Source organism: Microplitis mediator, chromosome 9, assembly GCF_029852145.1.
Source record: "Microplitis mediator isolate UGA2020A chromosome 9, iyMicMedi2.1, whole genome shotgun sequence".
Taxonomy (NCBI): Eukaryota; Metazoa; Arthropoda; class Insecta; order Hymenoptera; family Braconidae; genus Microplitis; species Microplitis mediator.
The window spans coordinates 5,480,200-5,498,406 of NC_079977.1; the positions used below are offsets into that span (position 1 = coordinate 5,480,200).

The window sequence follows — 18,207 nt, forward strand, 5'->3', positions numbered from 1 at the left end:
ATAACGACTGATGATTTATAATAATTATTATTATTTTTCTCTATAAATATATTTAAAATTTTTAAACTAATTAATATATCGGACATAACAGGCAGCAGACAAACGAATTGATAGTCAGTCAAACGAGCAGGCAGACATTAATATATTTATGAGTCATTTTTATTTAGAGTATTCCCTTTTTTATCATTTATTTTTTACTCAATTTAATTACAGTGGAGTCGCGTTGCAAATTTTTTTCCCTCATTAAAATTTTAACTCCAATAACAATTTCTCTTACTCATATATTTTATTTTACTTCTAGTTGTTTCTAAAATTTATCTCTAAATCGTCTCTCTAAATTTGTAACGCGGCTCAACTGTACTCAAGTTTTTTTTAAACCGAAACTCGATTCTACTTGGCAGTATTATGAACAATCACCCACACGCGGTTACAAATCGAAATTTTAAATAACGATCAGTATCATCATCTTATTTTTTTAAATTTAGTAACGCGTGAGGCCGAAAAAACGACAGTATCTAGACAACGAAATAAATTGACGTCAACAGTAACGTCTTTGGCAGTGATTGTAGAATTGCAAGTATAGTATGGTATTATTATTTTTTTTTTTATTCCCTTGTTAAATAATCAATTTTTTTTTGTTACGTTCCGTTGATTTTTTTTAATATTGTAAAATACGCGAATTACGTGTCGCGGTAGCAAATGAGATTGCGTGCTAGCGAAGGAAAAATAAAACATATATATATAGTAAATATTGTAAATAGTTTTTGCTAATACCGTGATTGTTATTAATCGTTTTTTAATCTAATAAACAAAGTAAATTTACCGACAGAAAAACATTTAAACATTAGAAACTTGAACACGGTGTTATTTTTTTATTATTATTATTTTTTTTAATATTTACGACCCGCCGTCCACGTTCCGTAATGCAAATTGCATTAATTAAACGTGAATTAGTGTATTAATTAATCATCATTAATCGGCTGAACCACGAGGCTTTAAATCGTTACAATCAATTTTTTTTTTTAACATTTACGCGAGTTTAGAAATTTTTAATCTGTATGATTATGGTAGCAAGTTTTAATCTCGATTAATTTCAATGTTTGTAATTTTTTTTTTTTACAGAAGTATGTAAAGAGTAATTTTTTTTTTATTTATTATTTTAACTGCAATCTTAGTTTTTTTTTACTGCAATCTTACCCCTCCCCCTACTTCATATTAAAAAAAAAATTAAATGACAGAAATGTCGTTTGATTTAAAAAAAAAGATGATGGTTCAAATTTTGTTTATAGTTTTTTGTTTTTATTAATAGACGTAGATTTTGAATTTTGAATTTTTATTTTGGCAAAATAAATTCAGCGGATTTATATTTATTTAGGTGACGCGAACTCACGTATTTTTCGCGGGAAAAATAAAATTTAAAAATGTCATTGATAAATTGCAATGTTAGTAATTTTACTAATTAGTAAGTTTATAATTTAACATTTAAATTCGATGTTGCAAATCTGCAATAAATCAAAAATTGATCGAACGTACAGACTCTAGTGACGTGAATCCGAATTTCATTCAAATAAATCATAGACAAATTTGTTTTCTTTTTGACAACTGATGCGGATCAATTTTGAATTTTGAATTTTGAATAAATTTTCATAGATAACAAAAAACGCGTATTCATCAATTAGTAGAAAATTTAAATTAATTTTTCAAAATATTTTTTTTTTTATAATTTAGTTTTGTAAAAAAATTCAAAAATTATTAGACGTCGGCTGACTGCAGTATCATGTCAGTTTACAAAAAACTGTCTGACAATTGCAGCTAGATAACAAAAAATTTCATTTGCTCATTTTATTAGAACTCAAAAAATTAGTGAACCCAAAAAAATTACCCCTGAACTTTTTTAAAAAATAATAATTTAAAATCCAAAATCTGAGTCAAAATTTACTTCGACTTTCAAATGATGTTTTATTATTTAAAAAAATCTATATAAAAAAATTTGTTCCACGTTTTCCTTTTTTTTTTATCAACGCTTCAATTTATTTTCGAGTAAAATTTCAGTCATTTAATTATTTTTAAGAAATGAATGAGGGGAGAGACAACGATTCCATTGCTCTTAAATAATATAAATCTATTAAAAATTAACCTCGCGGCTCAAGCGAGATGGAGCTAGGCAATCGCATTATCGTTTACAATTTATAAATTTAATTTTTTTAATTAATATGGCATTTGATAGACGTGTGCGATGGGAAATGTTAATGCGCATTATTATAAATACGGTCTATTTGATCTAAAATTTTATCTAAGATATTTAATGAGGTACAACGGCGGTGAAATTTTTATGATCGTGATTGTATGATGTTTATCCGTTATATATATGTATATTTAATATTATTATTTTCTTAATATATATACATATATTATGTTTCTTCATGCATTCATTAATATTTTATTTTTTTTTTTTAACTGTGATCAGTTTTATTTATTTTAGTTTTTTTTTTTTTAAATTTCCTCAACCTTTTTTTCGCATTGACAGCGTTATCGTGGTGTTCTCGCGTTCTGCGTTGTGGCAGTGTCTGCCTTACGGCGTTACGTAGTAAAAATTATAAACCACAAATTTAATTATTATATAAATAATTAATTATACAAGATAATTTCTACATGTATTTTTATCTACAAGGTAAACCTTCGAAATAAAGTTTATTATTAAATAAAATTAAATATTAATTATTAATTTTTTTTCCAGTAAATATCAACAAACGTTTCCATTTATTTATTTATTTTTATAATCGAACATTATACTGAAACGTTTTTATTTATTTACTGGAATAGTCAACTACTTAATTTTTTTTTTTTATAAATACCAAAATTTTTGACATGCCACATTAACACGTAAGTATTTTTAAAAATTTTGAATTATATTTTATGTTTTTTTTTTTTAATTGCAGAGGTAACGCACTCTCGTTCACACGTTCAAAAAAATTACCACGGACAATAAATACGATTTTAATTGATGACGTTATATTGCGCATGATTATCTACGAATTACAATTGCATTTTTTTTTCTTTTTTTTTTTTTTTTAAATAGCACATGGATTACAATAAACGAGAATTTCTAGTGTTTATTTTCTCGAACATGATTTTCAAAATTTTTTTTTTATTTTTCTTTTTTTTTAATCATGTATAGTTATAATATATCACTAATAGTGATGACGTCATATGTAAAAACATTTTTTTCAAAAACGTTTCTGATTTAACTTTAAAAATTGAGACAGTTTTGAACTTATTATACTGAAGTTAGCAGGCGTCTGACAATTTTTAAATTTTTTTAAAAACTATTGACTATAAAAAAAAATATTTTGAAAAATTGCACCTATAATTAAATTTTTCACGTGTATATTTTTAGTTTTCTTTTTTTGGTAATTTATTTGTTGAAAAAACATCCGAAAATTTTCAATAGTTTGCTAACTTCAGGATCGTTTTGAATTTTGAGTTGATTTTTGGAATTTTAAAATAATTAAAAGTGGGAACAATTTTAAACTAGTGGACTTTTCCTAGGGGTTTAAAATTTTTTTTTTGAAATTTTGTAAGCAAAATTTGAATTGACAAGTTTCTTATTCATAATTAATTTCACTAATTTTTTCATAATACTGAAGTTAGCAGACAGTTAAAAATTTTTGAATTTTTTTTTCCACAATTTGATTGAAAGAAAAAAAAAAAAAGAAAAATATACACATGTAGAAAATTTAAAAAATTCAGGTGCAATTTTTTAAATAATTTTTTTTTATAATTCGTCATTTTTAAAAAATATTTAAAAATTATCAGATGGCGGCGAACTTCAGTGTCATATTTTTCGACTATTTTTGAAAAATTCAAAAAATTTTCAAATCATTTTTATTTTTTTTTCCCTCATACCTGAAGAATTTTAAAGAATTCCTTTTTTCAATTTTCTTTGAATCCAAAAAATTGTCAAATAAAAAAAAACGCACAGGAAAAATCAGTTGAAAATTTTTTTCCACTTTTTCAAAATTCCAAAACTGTTCAGCTAAAAATTCAAAACTCAATTTTGAAGCTCAGTAACTTTTTTGAAAAATTTTTTTTTTACACGGAGTTTTTAATATACATATACATTAATATATTTAAATTCATTGTCCTGATTATAAGTTGATCGAAGAAGCAGCCGCGATATTTAAAAATGAACGCTGTTTGCGATATATTTATTATTATTATAATTAATATTAATTATTTTCTCTCTTGTTGTTAATATATTAATTTATTTATTAGCGTATCATGTTACGATTTTAAAAAGTGGAGAATAAAACTGTCGCATCAGATACTTTCAAACGTTTTTTCTTTAAATTACGTCTTCATTTATGATTTAAAAAATTATTAATTAATTGCAATCCGTTGTTGTATCACTTAACCGTTCGCGCTCATTGGCAATCGCATCCATCACTCCACGTCCTTATTTAAACATCATTTATATTTTTATTATTTTTCTTTAAATAACCAATTGGTAAAAAATCGAGCTGTCAATCACATAACGACAAGAAATCACACAGATTTTAATTATCTGTTATTATTTATATTATTATTATTAATATCATTATTAATTATTATTTTTCCATCTACAGAATTTTTAATTATTCATTCCTCTTTCTCTCTTTCGTTCTCTCTAATTAATAATAATAATTATTATGAATCTTTGAAATTTACAATACGAATTTATTGATTTTATTTTAATTATTTATTTTATTTTATTTATTTTATTCATTAAAAAATTAAAACGGACGGTTAAATTTCATGTATTCGTTTGTCGGTGAGCCGGTCCGCTGCTGAAGGCACAGGGCTTTGCACTTGACACGGTCACCTAGTCTAACTTGACTTTATTTATTTTATAGTTTTTTTACTACAATCTACGTTTTTTTTTGTTATACCATCTAGCCTCGCTTATTAAACTTATCTATTACAAACTCTTTATTTTTTTACACTCTATTACCTTTTTTTTTTATAATTTTACTGTCATAATCCAACGTCATTTATCTACAATGTCTACAATCATTAGAATTCAAAATTTTAAAAATCTCGTCATTTTTAAAATAAATACCAGTTTAAAAAATTTCAAAATATGTGATAAAAAAAAATTAGATACAGACCACCCGTCGAAAGCCTACCTGTAATGTCTCTCCCCTTAATCGGGGGGTACTGAGTCCAAACAGCGACTACTTGACCATTTTTTTGAGTTTCGTAGCAGACATTCCGTTATAAGCCTCCGTTAAAATTCGAAAAATTATAAACTAACAGAAGGAACAAATATCAAAATTAATGATGGAAATTTACTATCGATTTTTCACGGATAATTTTATAAATATCAAGTAATATATTTATTGTTGATAATTGTAATGAATAGCGACAAGATTTTTGCGGCAACTTTGAAATGAATGGTTGAAATATTTAGTATTACGGCAAAAATATTGGTCTTATAAAAAAACTTTTCAAACAAAAGTTGTAGGAAAATTTATTTTCTAGAGAAAATGTCTCTTATGATTTTTTTATACGACCAATATTTTCACCGTAATTCAAAAATTGAGATTCATAATGATTAGTCAAAATTTTTGTTAATTATGGAAATCTTAATTTTGAAATTACGGTGAAATTATTGGTCGTATAAAAAAATCATAAGAGAGATTTTCTCTAGATAGTGAATTTTCCTACAACTTTTATTTGAAAAACTTTTTTATACAGCCAATATTTCCACTGTAATTCCAAAATTTAGATTCATAATGAATTATTCGAATTTTTGTTAATTATGAAAATCTTAATTTTGAAATTACGGTGAAAATATTGGTCGTATAAAAAAATCATAAGAGACATTTTCTCTAGAAAATAAATTTTCCTACAACTTTTATTTCAAAAGTTTTTTTATACGGCCAATATTTCAACTGTAATTCAAAAATCGAGATTCATAATGAATTATTCAAATTTTTGTTAATTATGAAAATCTTAATTTTGAAATCACGCCCGCGGAATTTTTAAATATGACGTTACAATAATATGAAATAACCACAGGCTTATAACGAGTAGTCGAGAACAAAACTAAATGCCCGGTAGTGGAGACTGAAATTTCAAGAAAAACTTCCTTGTCCCCTAGACTAGGCCTATGACGGGTCGACTGTAATTAGTCATTTAAATGAATAAAAAAAAATTAAAGCTCAAAATTCGAATTCTAATTGATGATAAAACAATTTAATCTCATGCATTAAAACGTCATTCATACTAAAATTAAACTCATACATTTTAACTCTATTTATTTTTTTCTCCATCTTAACTTATTTGAATTATATATATTTATATTTATTATATATAATCCATCATTAACCGTAATTGCGTTTAACACAATAAAACGTACACATGCTGGCAATAATATATTATTATATATTATGCAATATATGTGATATAGACTCTCATATTATGTATATCATTAATTAATTAAAACCGTGTTACCAATCACTGCTCAACAGTGACCGACAAACGATTTTATTAATCCATCATTTTCCATCTCTTTTATTTTATTATTTATTTAAAAAACTTTTTTTATTTTCTTCACTCATCCCCGCGTTTTTTTTTTTTAAATATCTCTTTACCGCTTAATCAGTACGTCATACAAATGATTTACAATTATATACATATATATGTATATATTAACGGATAGCCAGGAGATATATTAATATATGTATCGTATATATAAAAGAGACCGGGGTATAACGGTTCATCTAATCACAAACTTTTCATAAATTTTTACATTTTCGCGTCCCATTTTACCCCAAATACTTAAAATTTTCTCGAGTTCATCGAGATTTAAATTTACAAATAATATCCGGTAAAAAAAATTAATTTTTTACCAAATTTTTGACAGTACCCCGCTCTCTCTTATAAATATTTATATATATTTATTTAAGTGTAGTTTTATTTTAATTATTATTTTTTTTTATATAGTCTCTGTAACTGTCTCTATGTATCACAGCCTGGGTGCCTGAGTCACTGTCTCAATATTTAAATAATCATTAAAAAATAATTATTTAACATAATAATCATGTGTTAATTAAAATTATGCTTTATTTTATATATTTATTTATTTAATTAATTTATAGAAGTTGTCAGCTCCGATAAATATATATTATTAAGACATGATTATAATATTAATTAATTAATAAAATATAAAATAATAATTGATAAATTAAATAACTTGAGACAGTGACACAGTGGTGCACTAGTAAAAGAGTCACTCACGCCGCCGTCTATTGAATATTAATAATAATTAATAATTAATAATAATAATTAAAGTAGTAGTAGTAGTAGTTATAGTTTTTTTTATCAATAATAATAATAAAATTAATAATAGTGATATTAATTGCAAAGCAAATTTTTTTAATGACAATTTGCTGAGCCGACGACTTGTAGTGTAGTAGCAGCATTGGTGGCTGACGATGAGTAAAAATAAACTAGGGCATCACGTCCCAGATCTCAGCAAGGAAGGGAGGTAGCTTTTTATTTTTCAGTTTTAAACTGAAACACATTTCGCTGTTTTGGTTACCGAGTGTCCTTAACTCGGTTAAAACTGACAGCAGTTTTGCAAATATCATGCCCGACTTTGGTTTACGTCGGTTGTCGACGTAAGTTTTCAATGCGTCTAAATAAACTTCTTGAATTTGTTCCACCTTCCATGCTTCTAATAAATTCGGCCGATCTATTTTTAAATAAAAAACAAGTTTCGTTAAGTTCAAATTCCATTTATTTAACATTTGGTTATAAGCAATTTTTTGGGCATCAAAATGCCCCGTGGAGGATAGAAAATTTTTACTTGGGTATCAAAGAATTGGAAATATTCCGGGTCATGAAAATTAAAATCACGATGGATTTTATTTAAATTATTGGTCACTTGGTAGTCAGAGAAGAAATGACGCAGGATTTTTTAAATGATAAAAAATTTCTATGGGAAGTCGACGGCGAAAAACGTTTCGATCTTTGGATACGTAAAATAGTAGAGAAGATAAAATTTTATTTCTACACTGATATAGAAGTTGATTTGATTAAAGAGAAAAAATCTTGAACCAAGAGAAATTTACTGAAACCAAAAATAATTTTTTGGCTCAATAATTTTCTCTTTAATCAAATTAACTTTTTTATCAGTGTAGTAATTTTTCGGTTCCATTATGATATCTCCCCAGACAAAATCTCTTCGACGAAAACTTTCAAGGACAAAATTTCCCCAGGACAAAATCTGTTGAACGCGATCTCTATAAACGAGATCTTATAATAACGAATTTATGAAACTATAGACCAAGTATCCCTTGTAAAAAAAATTGTTAAAAAAAGATTAAAAAAGTGTTGACTATTCTTAACTTCCAAACTTGACACAACGACGAACATTTTTTGAACGTTTTGTAAACTTTTTAAAATTCAAGGGAAAAATCAATAAATGTCCTAATATTATTAAGATATGATAAAACGAAAAACGTTCAGAAATAGTTCGAAATCCGTTTTAACTGAACGTATTTTGCACTGAAAAGTGTTAATTTTTAGTACAAAGTAAAGTATTTATTTTTGTGCATTTTTAGAAGTTTGGAAATCGTTTAAAAAAAGTTCGTCATTGTGTCACGTTTTAAAGTTTAGAATAGTCAACACTTTTTTAACCTTTTTTCAACAATTTTTTTTTACACTGGATGATTTTTATGTGTTTGGCCCACTAAATCCAAATCTGGAGTTTATTCAACCATAAGCCTTTTAAAATTTAAGTAAAGCAAAAAAACCCCTGAAAATTGCGGAAAATAGCAAAAAATTGCAGTTATTGTGATAAAATAAATTCTATAGAGCTAGATTAATAGATCAATCATGATCGCTTTGCTCTTCACTGTAGTCGCCAAGATTTTCAGGAAAGTGTTGAAGGTGAAAATGTAAGAAATGCAATTTAAGATTCATTAAGCAACCCATAGTATCGTAATTGTCCAAAAACTCTTCAACTAAATTTTCGTAATTTTCACTCTTTTTATTTCCCAAAAAATTTTGTGACATTTTTAAAACTCGACCATGCTGCTTTTTCAATGTCGTTCATTTCATAAACGAAGTTATCGCAATTTTCAGGGGTTTTTTTGCAATTTACTTAGATCTTAAATGGCTTATGGTTGAATAAACTTCAGATTTGGGTTTAGCGGACCAAAATACATAAAAATCATACTTGGATTTTTTTCTTACCAAAACTGCTAACTATTGGCGATTACTATGATTTTTTGCAATTTACTTAAAATTTTGATGATCCTGAAGTTAACTGACAATTAAAAATTTTTGAATTTGTTTTTCAGCGAATCAATTACAAAAAATAAAAAAAAAAAAAAAACAAAATTGCACATGTAGAAAATTAAAGAAACTACAAGTGCATTTTTTAAAAATATTTTTTTTTTCATGATTTGTCGTTTTGAATAAATTTCAAAAATTATTAGACGTCGGCTAATTTCAGTATCATAAATTTTGAGGGTGTACAGGCAAAACTGACTCAGATTCGGATTCAGCGCGTCAAAATAAATAAAGATAAGTAGGTCCGGTCAAAAGTACAGACCACTTTTTTTTTTTCTGGGCCGGTGTAATCAATGTAATTATAATGATTTCTACACTTACGACTGGAATCGTATTCAGGTTTTTTTTCACATTTTATGTGTATATCATAAATAAATAGAATGTGTTACACATACATGTATGAAATCATAGGAAATTCCCATCCCAAATTTGACATCACTGTCAATTGCAAGAACTTGACGTAAACTTACTGTGAAGTTAATCAAAATCACTGAACGTCAAATTTTTGAAGTGATAGTATGGTCATCAGGGATTGGACATAAAAATAATTTTAGAAATTTTATCCTGGAGAAATTTTGTCATGGGGAGATTTTGCCAAGAAAATTTTGTCGGGGAGATTTTGTCCAGAGAGATAAAGTCGTGTTAGCAATTTTTCCTTCCTCCCCTTAACGATTGCTTATAACCAGATTTTACTGTAGTCCATAAAGAATGAATAGTTACCAGAAAAAATAACGATGGCCGTGAGTAGAGCATACTCGGCATTATTAACTTTCATATTGTACATATGCCGACAGAAACGTAATAGATCTTCGACAGTTTCACCCATACCAGCGAGACTGTAGCTCTCACGTGTGTAGGGTTGATTGTTTGCAAACACGATACTGTCACTATCGACGTCATACTTCCTCGCCATTCTCAGCATCATAACTTCACTTGAACATGCTTTCAATAATGCAATCTGATCTTCACGTAGAAGTTTATCAAAACCCGTTAACCTTTTTGCAAATTCAACTATCAATTGTACTGTTAATATTGTGATTTCTGTTATATGCCTGAACCTGATGTCACTGGGGTCTTCACTTTCTGTCGGTTGATACTGAAATTCATTTAAATAAATTATTATTATTTATTTATTTTATTTTATTATTTATTTATGTATTTATTTATTTGTAAACTAACCGTGATCTTTCGTATCTCTTCTTCACTGGGATGCTCATACTCGCTTTGAAAGTAAACAAGACTACGTATTAATTCTTCTTGTTCAGGACTAACAGGTTTTACGCCATTCGGCCAACTTGATGGTAATCCAATACTACTACCAGACATTGATAAACATTCAGCTTCCGCAGGTTCTATTTTAACACCCATTTGATCAATATTTAAACTACCTGGTGAGCCATTCATCGTTGTACTATTTGGTTTATCCTTTTCCTAAAACACCAACAAATATTTTTTTTAAATTAAAAACTAATTTTTTTTACTATAAAATAATAATAAATAATGACACTGACTTCAGCCGACGTCTAATAATTTTGAGATTTTTTTTTAAACAATAAATTTGAAAAAAAAAAACATTTTAAATAATTGCACTTATAGATTTTTTAATTTTCTACATGTGCATTTTTTTAGATTTTTTTTTTTTGTGATTAATTATTTGAAAAATAATTCAAAAATTATTGATTGTCTGCTAACTTTAGGATCATGAATAATAAATAATGTGAGTGTGAATATAGCAGACAGGACGATTTATAAATTTTAAATAAATTAAAATAATGAAATTTAAAAAATGCGCGAACGGATTTTGCATTTATCTAAATATGCATTTTTTAATTTTTACTCTACTTGCATTTTGTTCATTTATACTTAAATTTAAAAAATTCAATTGTCTGATACATTTATACTCATTAAATAATTTACTATCTAGTGATGAAAAGTTTTTGGATTTCTCGGGATAATTGTCATAGAAATTTAATTAAAATTTTTGGAAATTACACGAGTAGTCGGTGTAAAAAAAATTTGATACAAAAAGATTCCAAAGAAGTTTGAGGTCCGGAACTGTTTAACTTGAGATAGAGTAGAATTTCGAGTGAAACTTTTGTAATTTTGATAGTAAAAAAAAGTTTATCTTGGATTATTTATGAGCGAAATTTGGGAAAAAAATAACATATTTAGATGACATTTTTCAAAACGTATTTTTACTAAATTGTACCCTCGTTTGGAACAATTTCTCATTGAAAACTAATAGACTATAAGAATAAAAAAACGTTCATAGAAAATTTCAAAATTAGAGTTCTTAGAACTTCTTGGAGCCAGGGTAAAATGTAGTAAAATTATGATCCTGAAGTTAACAGACAATCAACAGTTTTTGGATTTTTTTTTTCAACTCCAATTACAAAAGAAAAAAAAAAGCACATGTAGAAAATTTAAAAAACTACAGGTGCAAATTTTCAAATATTTTTTTTTATAATTTATTGTTTAAAAAAAAATCCAAAAATTTATAGACGTCAGTTAACTTCAGTATCTGAAAAATATTTTTTCTATGTAAATAATCATGATACTGAAATTCATCGACGTCTAATAATTTTTGTGAATTTGTTTATAAAACCATAAATTAAAAAAAAAAATTTCAGAAAATTGCACCAATATTTTTTAAAATTCTGTACATGTGCATATTTTCAGTTTTTTTTTTTCTAAATTAAATTCTTAAAAAAAAACGAAAATTCTTAACTGTCTACTAATTTTAGGACCATAAATAATTGAGATATCGCGTTGGATTTAAATTAACAAAATTTTAAAAATACACATAACTTTTTTTTTAAAGATCTTAATTAGTTTTTAATAATTGCGAGTCTAATTAAGTATTGCTATTAAATCTCTCGTATTTAAAAACTAATTACACATAAAAAAAAAAGAATTTAAAATTCAAATTCAAATTTTTAAAATAACTCGGCGGTAAAATTAATTGACGTATGAACAATAAAAGACAAATTATTTAAATTAAGTGGAATAAAATAAATTGTAACTTTAATTTTTATGACATTTATCACTTGGAAATTGAAAGTTATGTAAAAATAAAGTATATAAATAAGTATATCCATATTTTATATTTATGACTGATATTAACTTGTTGATAACTTCAAGTAATACGATTTAAATTTCCAGAAAATTTTCAACAGTATGCAGAAATAATTTTATAATTAATAATTAGCCATGGAAATTAATACTTGATAATTAAGTTACTTAATTTATATTTTAAAAATAAGTAAAAGTAAAATTTCACTACTACTTTTATTATTACGGCATAGTAATTTTTTTTTTTAATTAAAAAATTTAAACCGTTAAATTTTTTTATGACAAAATAATAATAATATTTTATAGAACAATTTCACTAGTACGTGGCATTTCTCTTTACTTCCACACTTGGATATTTAACCAAAAATTATTGTAACTGTCATTAAAAATTATTACCATACTGTCTAGTAATTACTCTACAACATGATAATAATGATTAGGAATCACGCCTCAATCGGTGTTTTTAAAAACTATTCTTTTTATCATTTGATAACTAAACAAAATCAAGTCTTATCATTAATTACCGTTTTAAAAAACATCTCTTACTGTTAAATTATTTCCGTGTTTGAGAAAAAATTTTTTCTATTTATATGAATCAGAGAATTGAAATAGTTTTCAAATTTTTTGTAAAATTTATCGAATACAAAAGTCGGGCTCCATTTATTTTGATTTGAAAAATTTCATTGTGACTAAAGTAAACTAGAGTTGATTTTTTTTTTGAATTTCATATTATTTTTAAAACTCGCGTTGAGAAAAAAAATTGTAGGCTTCTTTATCAGCTCAAATTTGATAATCGATAGGAAAAAATTATTGAGTTTATTGTGTGGCAAGAAATGAAATTAGAAGATCCTGTCTAATAATCCCTAATTAAAAACTCCGATTGAAAACAATGAATTCTGATTGAAAGTCTATCGGAGTCAATCGGATTCAATTGGAATTTTTAATCAGGGATTATCTGCATTTGAATTTGAATTTTTAAATTCCAAAATCAGATTTAATGGTAAGTAAAATTTAATACCAATAGTGCGAGTACAAAAAAAACTGTCTAATTTTTACTTCTACTGCTGGTAATTTGAATTTTTTTTAGAGTCAAAAAAATAGAGCTTCACTTTTGAATATTTACAGAATGGGGAAAAATAATTAAGATCTACTGAGATCTGAATCTTGTACTCTAATTGGCCAAATAGGAAATAAAGTAAATTTTCAAACTGTAAGAATTAAAAATGGCCAAATTTGAAAGAGAGTTTGAAATCTTATAAAAGAAAAAAAGTAATGGATCTATGGAGATTTACATGAATCTGTTAAAGAGAAAAATGCATGGTAATGATTTCCAGTCTGTCTGGTAATCAGTATTATGTATTAGTAACGAAAATTTTGTATAGATGGCAATTTAATCTGCATTAACCAATCAAATTTAAGCTATACACCTATGGAAAAAAAAATATTCCAAGAAAGTTCGATATGTGGAACTACTAAATTTAAGGCAGATTAGAACTCCGAGCAGAACTTTTTTGAATTTTTTAAATTTTAATAGTAAAAAAAAGTGGTAGATTTAGAACTTTATGTGGGGGAATTTTTAGTCAAATGAGAACGTTTTTAAAACGCAATTCTGAAAGTTTATACTGACTACATATTTCCTTTGTTCAGAAACAGTTTAGAATCTCTATATTGCAAGGGAAAAATTTTGACAATAAGTTTTTAGAATTATGTTTTCAAAAAGTTCTTCTTTGACTAGAAATTCGCCAACATAAAGTTCCAATTCCACTATTTTTATTTTTCTATTATTAAAATTCTAAAAGTTCGAAAAAACTTTGAGTTCTAATCTGACTCAAATTTAGAAGTACTACATATCGAATATTTTTGGAACAAATTTTTTTTACACAGCAGTACTAGTATAATTTGTAGTTCTGATTGACAGTAATAATTAGCAGAAAAAATGGAAAATAGACAGTACTTGTAGTACTCTCTAATATTTTGATATCTGTTACTAAATAAATTCAACCAAAAAAATTTAAATCTTTATTTAAATAAATACAATTCAAAATTAAGAAATTATCAAAAAAAGTGTGATTAGTTTTTTATAAAAATCTCTGTAACTATTGAGTTATTCGAAAAATTGTAAGAGACCTTTTTTGTAGAGCTTTAAATTCTCTACAAAAAAGGTATTCTGTACTTTTTCAAAAAATTGAATAGCTACTGAGATATTTTAAATTCAAAATTGCCAGGGGTTTACAGACTCCTTAAGGGTTAAATTTATATGTAACTAGTAATAGTTACCATACGTTTTTCTCTATATACATATAAAAATATCTATTGATATCAATATCAATGAAAATTTACATGAAAAAAAAATACATATAGACTTAATCAGATCTCATTAAATCTTAAATATTTTTCTGCCGTGAGAAATAAAATAAATAAATGAAAATAATATGAAATTAAAATGATATATTCTTACCCCTACCTTTTGGGCTTTCTTCTCTTTACGTTTAATAACACATTGATTCTCTGGTACAACACACTCAGGTCGCATACCAACATGCAGACATTTTTTTAATCGACACTCCTGACATTTACGTCTCATATACATGTCAATTTCACAATTATTACCATATTTGCACTGATAAACGGCATTTTTAGTAATACTTCGCCTAAAAAAACCTTTACAACCCTCACACGTCAGTGCATTGTAATGATAACCAGACGCTCTGTCACCACAAACTAAACAAAGTTCTTCCTGTTGTCGTGGTGTCGGTCCTTTCTTCTTTTTAGCATCACAACTATCTGCACTGTAGCCATTCAGCGAGCTCGGCGGCGATAGGTCATCTCTCCCTGTAAATATACAGTCATAATTAGCATATATATATGAATATATGTACACTGTAAAATAAATTAATTTTTGTAAAAACAATATTTACTCAAGTAGTAAATCAATCAAAATTAGTACATTATTAATTCCATATTTAAGTTGAAGAATAATTTTTTTGACAGAAGAAAATCGAAAATTATTTTACAGTCCGAGGTCTAATTAAAGTCAAGTTGACTTGAAAATTTAAGTCAACTGTCTAATTAAAGGTCGGGTTGACTTGGATTTAACTTGAATGACTTGAATTTTAGTCAACTAACTCAAATCCAACTTGAATCTGACTTAAATGTAAGTCAGCTAAGTCAAATTACAGTTGAGTTGACTTGGATTTGACTTAAATTGAAGTCAACTGTCAAATTCGTCAGTTTGACTTAAAAATTTAAGTCCAACAAGTCAAATTAAAAGGTACGTTGACTTGGATTAAACTTAAATGACTGAAACTTAAGTCAACTGTCAAATCAAAGTTGCGTTGACTTGAATTTGACTTAAATGACTTGAATTTAAATCGAATCAAAGTTCCGTTGACTTGGATTTGATTTGAATTGAAGTCAAATAAGTTAAGTTTGACTTAAATTGAAGTCAACTTAGTCAAATTAAAATCACATTGACTTGGGTTTGACATAAATTTAAATGAACTAAGTCAAGTTTACCTTGAAATTGACTTCAAAATTTAAGTCAACTTAGTCAAATTAAAACCACGTTGACTTGGATTTTACTTAAATTGATGTCAACTCAGTCAAATTAAAACTCTGTTGACTTGGATTTGACTCAAATTGAAGTCAAATCCAAGAAAACGTGGCTTGAATTTGACTTGGTTGGCGTAAATCAGTACTAAGTAAGACAACTTCGTCAAAAGAAAGTGTGTTTTCACTTCTCAAAATATGCTTTTCATCTATAAAAAAAAAGGACTTAAAAATGTCTTTTTTTTTGTCTTTCTGAACTTGTTTTACTTTCAATTTTCAAAATTACGCCAAACTCAAATTATTTTTTTTCCCTGGCGTACTCAAAAATAAAAAAGATCAACATGTCTATTGAGCTCGGATTTCTCCTATCAGAAAATGATTTTGAATGTCATCAAATTTTTTACTAAAAATATATCAGATAAAAAATTTCCAATAGCATAATTTCTTACAATAATATCCAATATTTCAAAGTTTTTTTTTCTCTCAGCTTAAAATAATTTATTCACCAAATAAATATTTAAGTTAATTAGCAAGTCGGTAATAATCGATAGCAATAATTGAACATCCGTGAATAATAATTCTTAAAGATGTAAGACATTGCATTAATATTACAACAGCAATAGCACCGTCGACGGTGGTAACTTTTGCTAGCATTTGCTTGAGGGAATTTCCCAGCTATTACCGATATTACTTAGCGTGTCGGCCACGTTACACAGGTTCTAGTAACCTATACGTGGCAACGTCGTCACGTGTGTCTCTATTAACTCTTTCATCTGTGGAAACTCGTTGGGTGGAACGTAGAAGTCACGGTCGGTGAAAGTACGCGAGGTACAGGCATCAGTGCCTTTTATTCTCCCAACAGATATATATTAACCTTTTTTACTATTATTATTATTCATACTTATTAATATAAATGTTACTATATTTATTTAAAAACACGCACGCACATAAATTTACTTTTTTTTAAATTTAATTAATTAGTTGTCTGAAAATAATAAAATGGAGTAAACTCGTATGAAAAAACAATATATGGTTAAAATATATAAAATCATATATGTTTGCAACAAAAAAATATATGATATATTATATTGTATATTATAAAAAATCATATAAAGATTTTGGCGGATTAAATATAAAATTATATACAGTAGTAAATATATGTTTTCCATATATGTAACTTATATGTTTTTTATATTAAGCTATATATACATTTACATTTACCTTATAATATATTGTAGTGATATATTTCCTTTTATATTCAAAAAATATAAAATTTTTATATGAAATGAAATATATGGTAGCATATAATTTATATTATAGATGGCACCATATATTTTCTTTGTTATATTTAAGCATATATTTTATTCGGTGTATGTTTATGTATATGGGTATATATATTCGCATCAAATCAACTAATTTTGAAAATTTCAACTGCAATTTAAAGAGTATATTAAAATTTATATCTAATTTAATTAGAGTTGGTCATACGAATAAGAAACTTTTTTTTTTCCATACACAATATAAATATATGTTTTTATATATGATCAGAATATATTTTTGTATATGATAGAAATATATATTTTTATGTATGATAAAAATATAGATTTCGTAAATGACAAGAATATATATTTTCATATATGATAAAAAATATATTTTTTGTATATGATTGACATATATTTTATATATGCTAAATATATACGGACTCGTATATGATGAATATTATACTTTTTAGTATAAAAAAAATATATCAGAAAATATAGTTAAATTGGCCACATACATTTTCTGATATTTATCATATATTTTTACATATATTTTTACCATATACGTTATTTTCATACGGGAAATTTTAAATTAAATTAAATTTAAAACAATGAATTTATTTTTCAAATATGATAGAAATATATATTTTTATCTATGATAAAAATATAGATCTCGTATATGACTAGAATATATATTTTCATATATGATAAAAATATATTTTTTGTATATGATTGACATATATTTTATATAGGCTGAACATATACGGACTCGTATATGATGAATATTATATTTTTTAATATAAAAAAATATATCAGAAAATATAGTTAAATTGGCCTCATATATTTTTTGATATTTATCATATATTTTTACATATATTTTGACCATATATGTTATTTTCATACGGGAAATTTTAAATTAAATTAAATGTAAAACAATGAGTTTATTTTTCAAATTTTTTTTTCTCCTATTTGTTTTCTATATATA

General features: G+C 25.8%; 1 protein-coding gene across 3 annotated transcripts in view; it reads right to left on the reverse strand.

The window, feature by feature from the left end:
* Window positions 1–5,897: 5,897 nt before the first annotated feature.
* LOC130675224 (ecdysone receptor-like) overlaps window positions 5,898–18,207 on the reverse strand; it is a 121,046-nt gene continuing 108,736 nt past the window's right edge. For 2 of the 3 annotated variants that reach the window (XM_057480791.1, XM_057480789.1), the window contains 4 exons: window positions 14,873–15,246; window positions 10,522–10,773; window positions 10,063–10,438; window positions 5,898–7,738 (listed from right to left, as the gene is read on the reverse strand). In XM_057480791.1, coding sequence (XP_057336774.1) covers window positions 7,494–7,738; window positions 10,063–10,438; window positions 10,522–10,773; window positions 14,873–15,246 — 1,247 coding nt within the window. In that variant the 3' untranslated portion in view covers window positions 5,898–7,493. The remainder of the gene's footprint in view (window positions 7,739–10,062; window positions 10,439–10,521; window positions 10,774–14,872; window positions 15,247–18,207) is intronic. The other variant, XM_057480790.1, reaches the window with a different exon arrangement.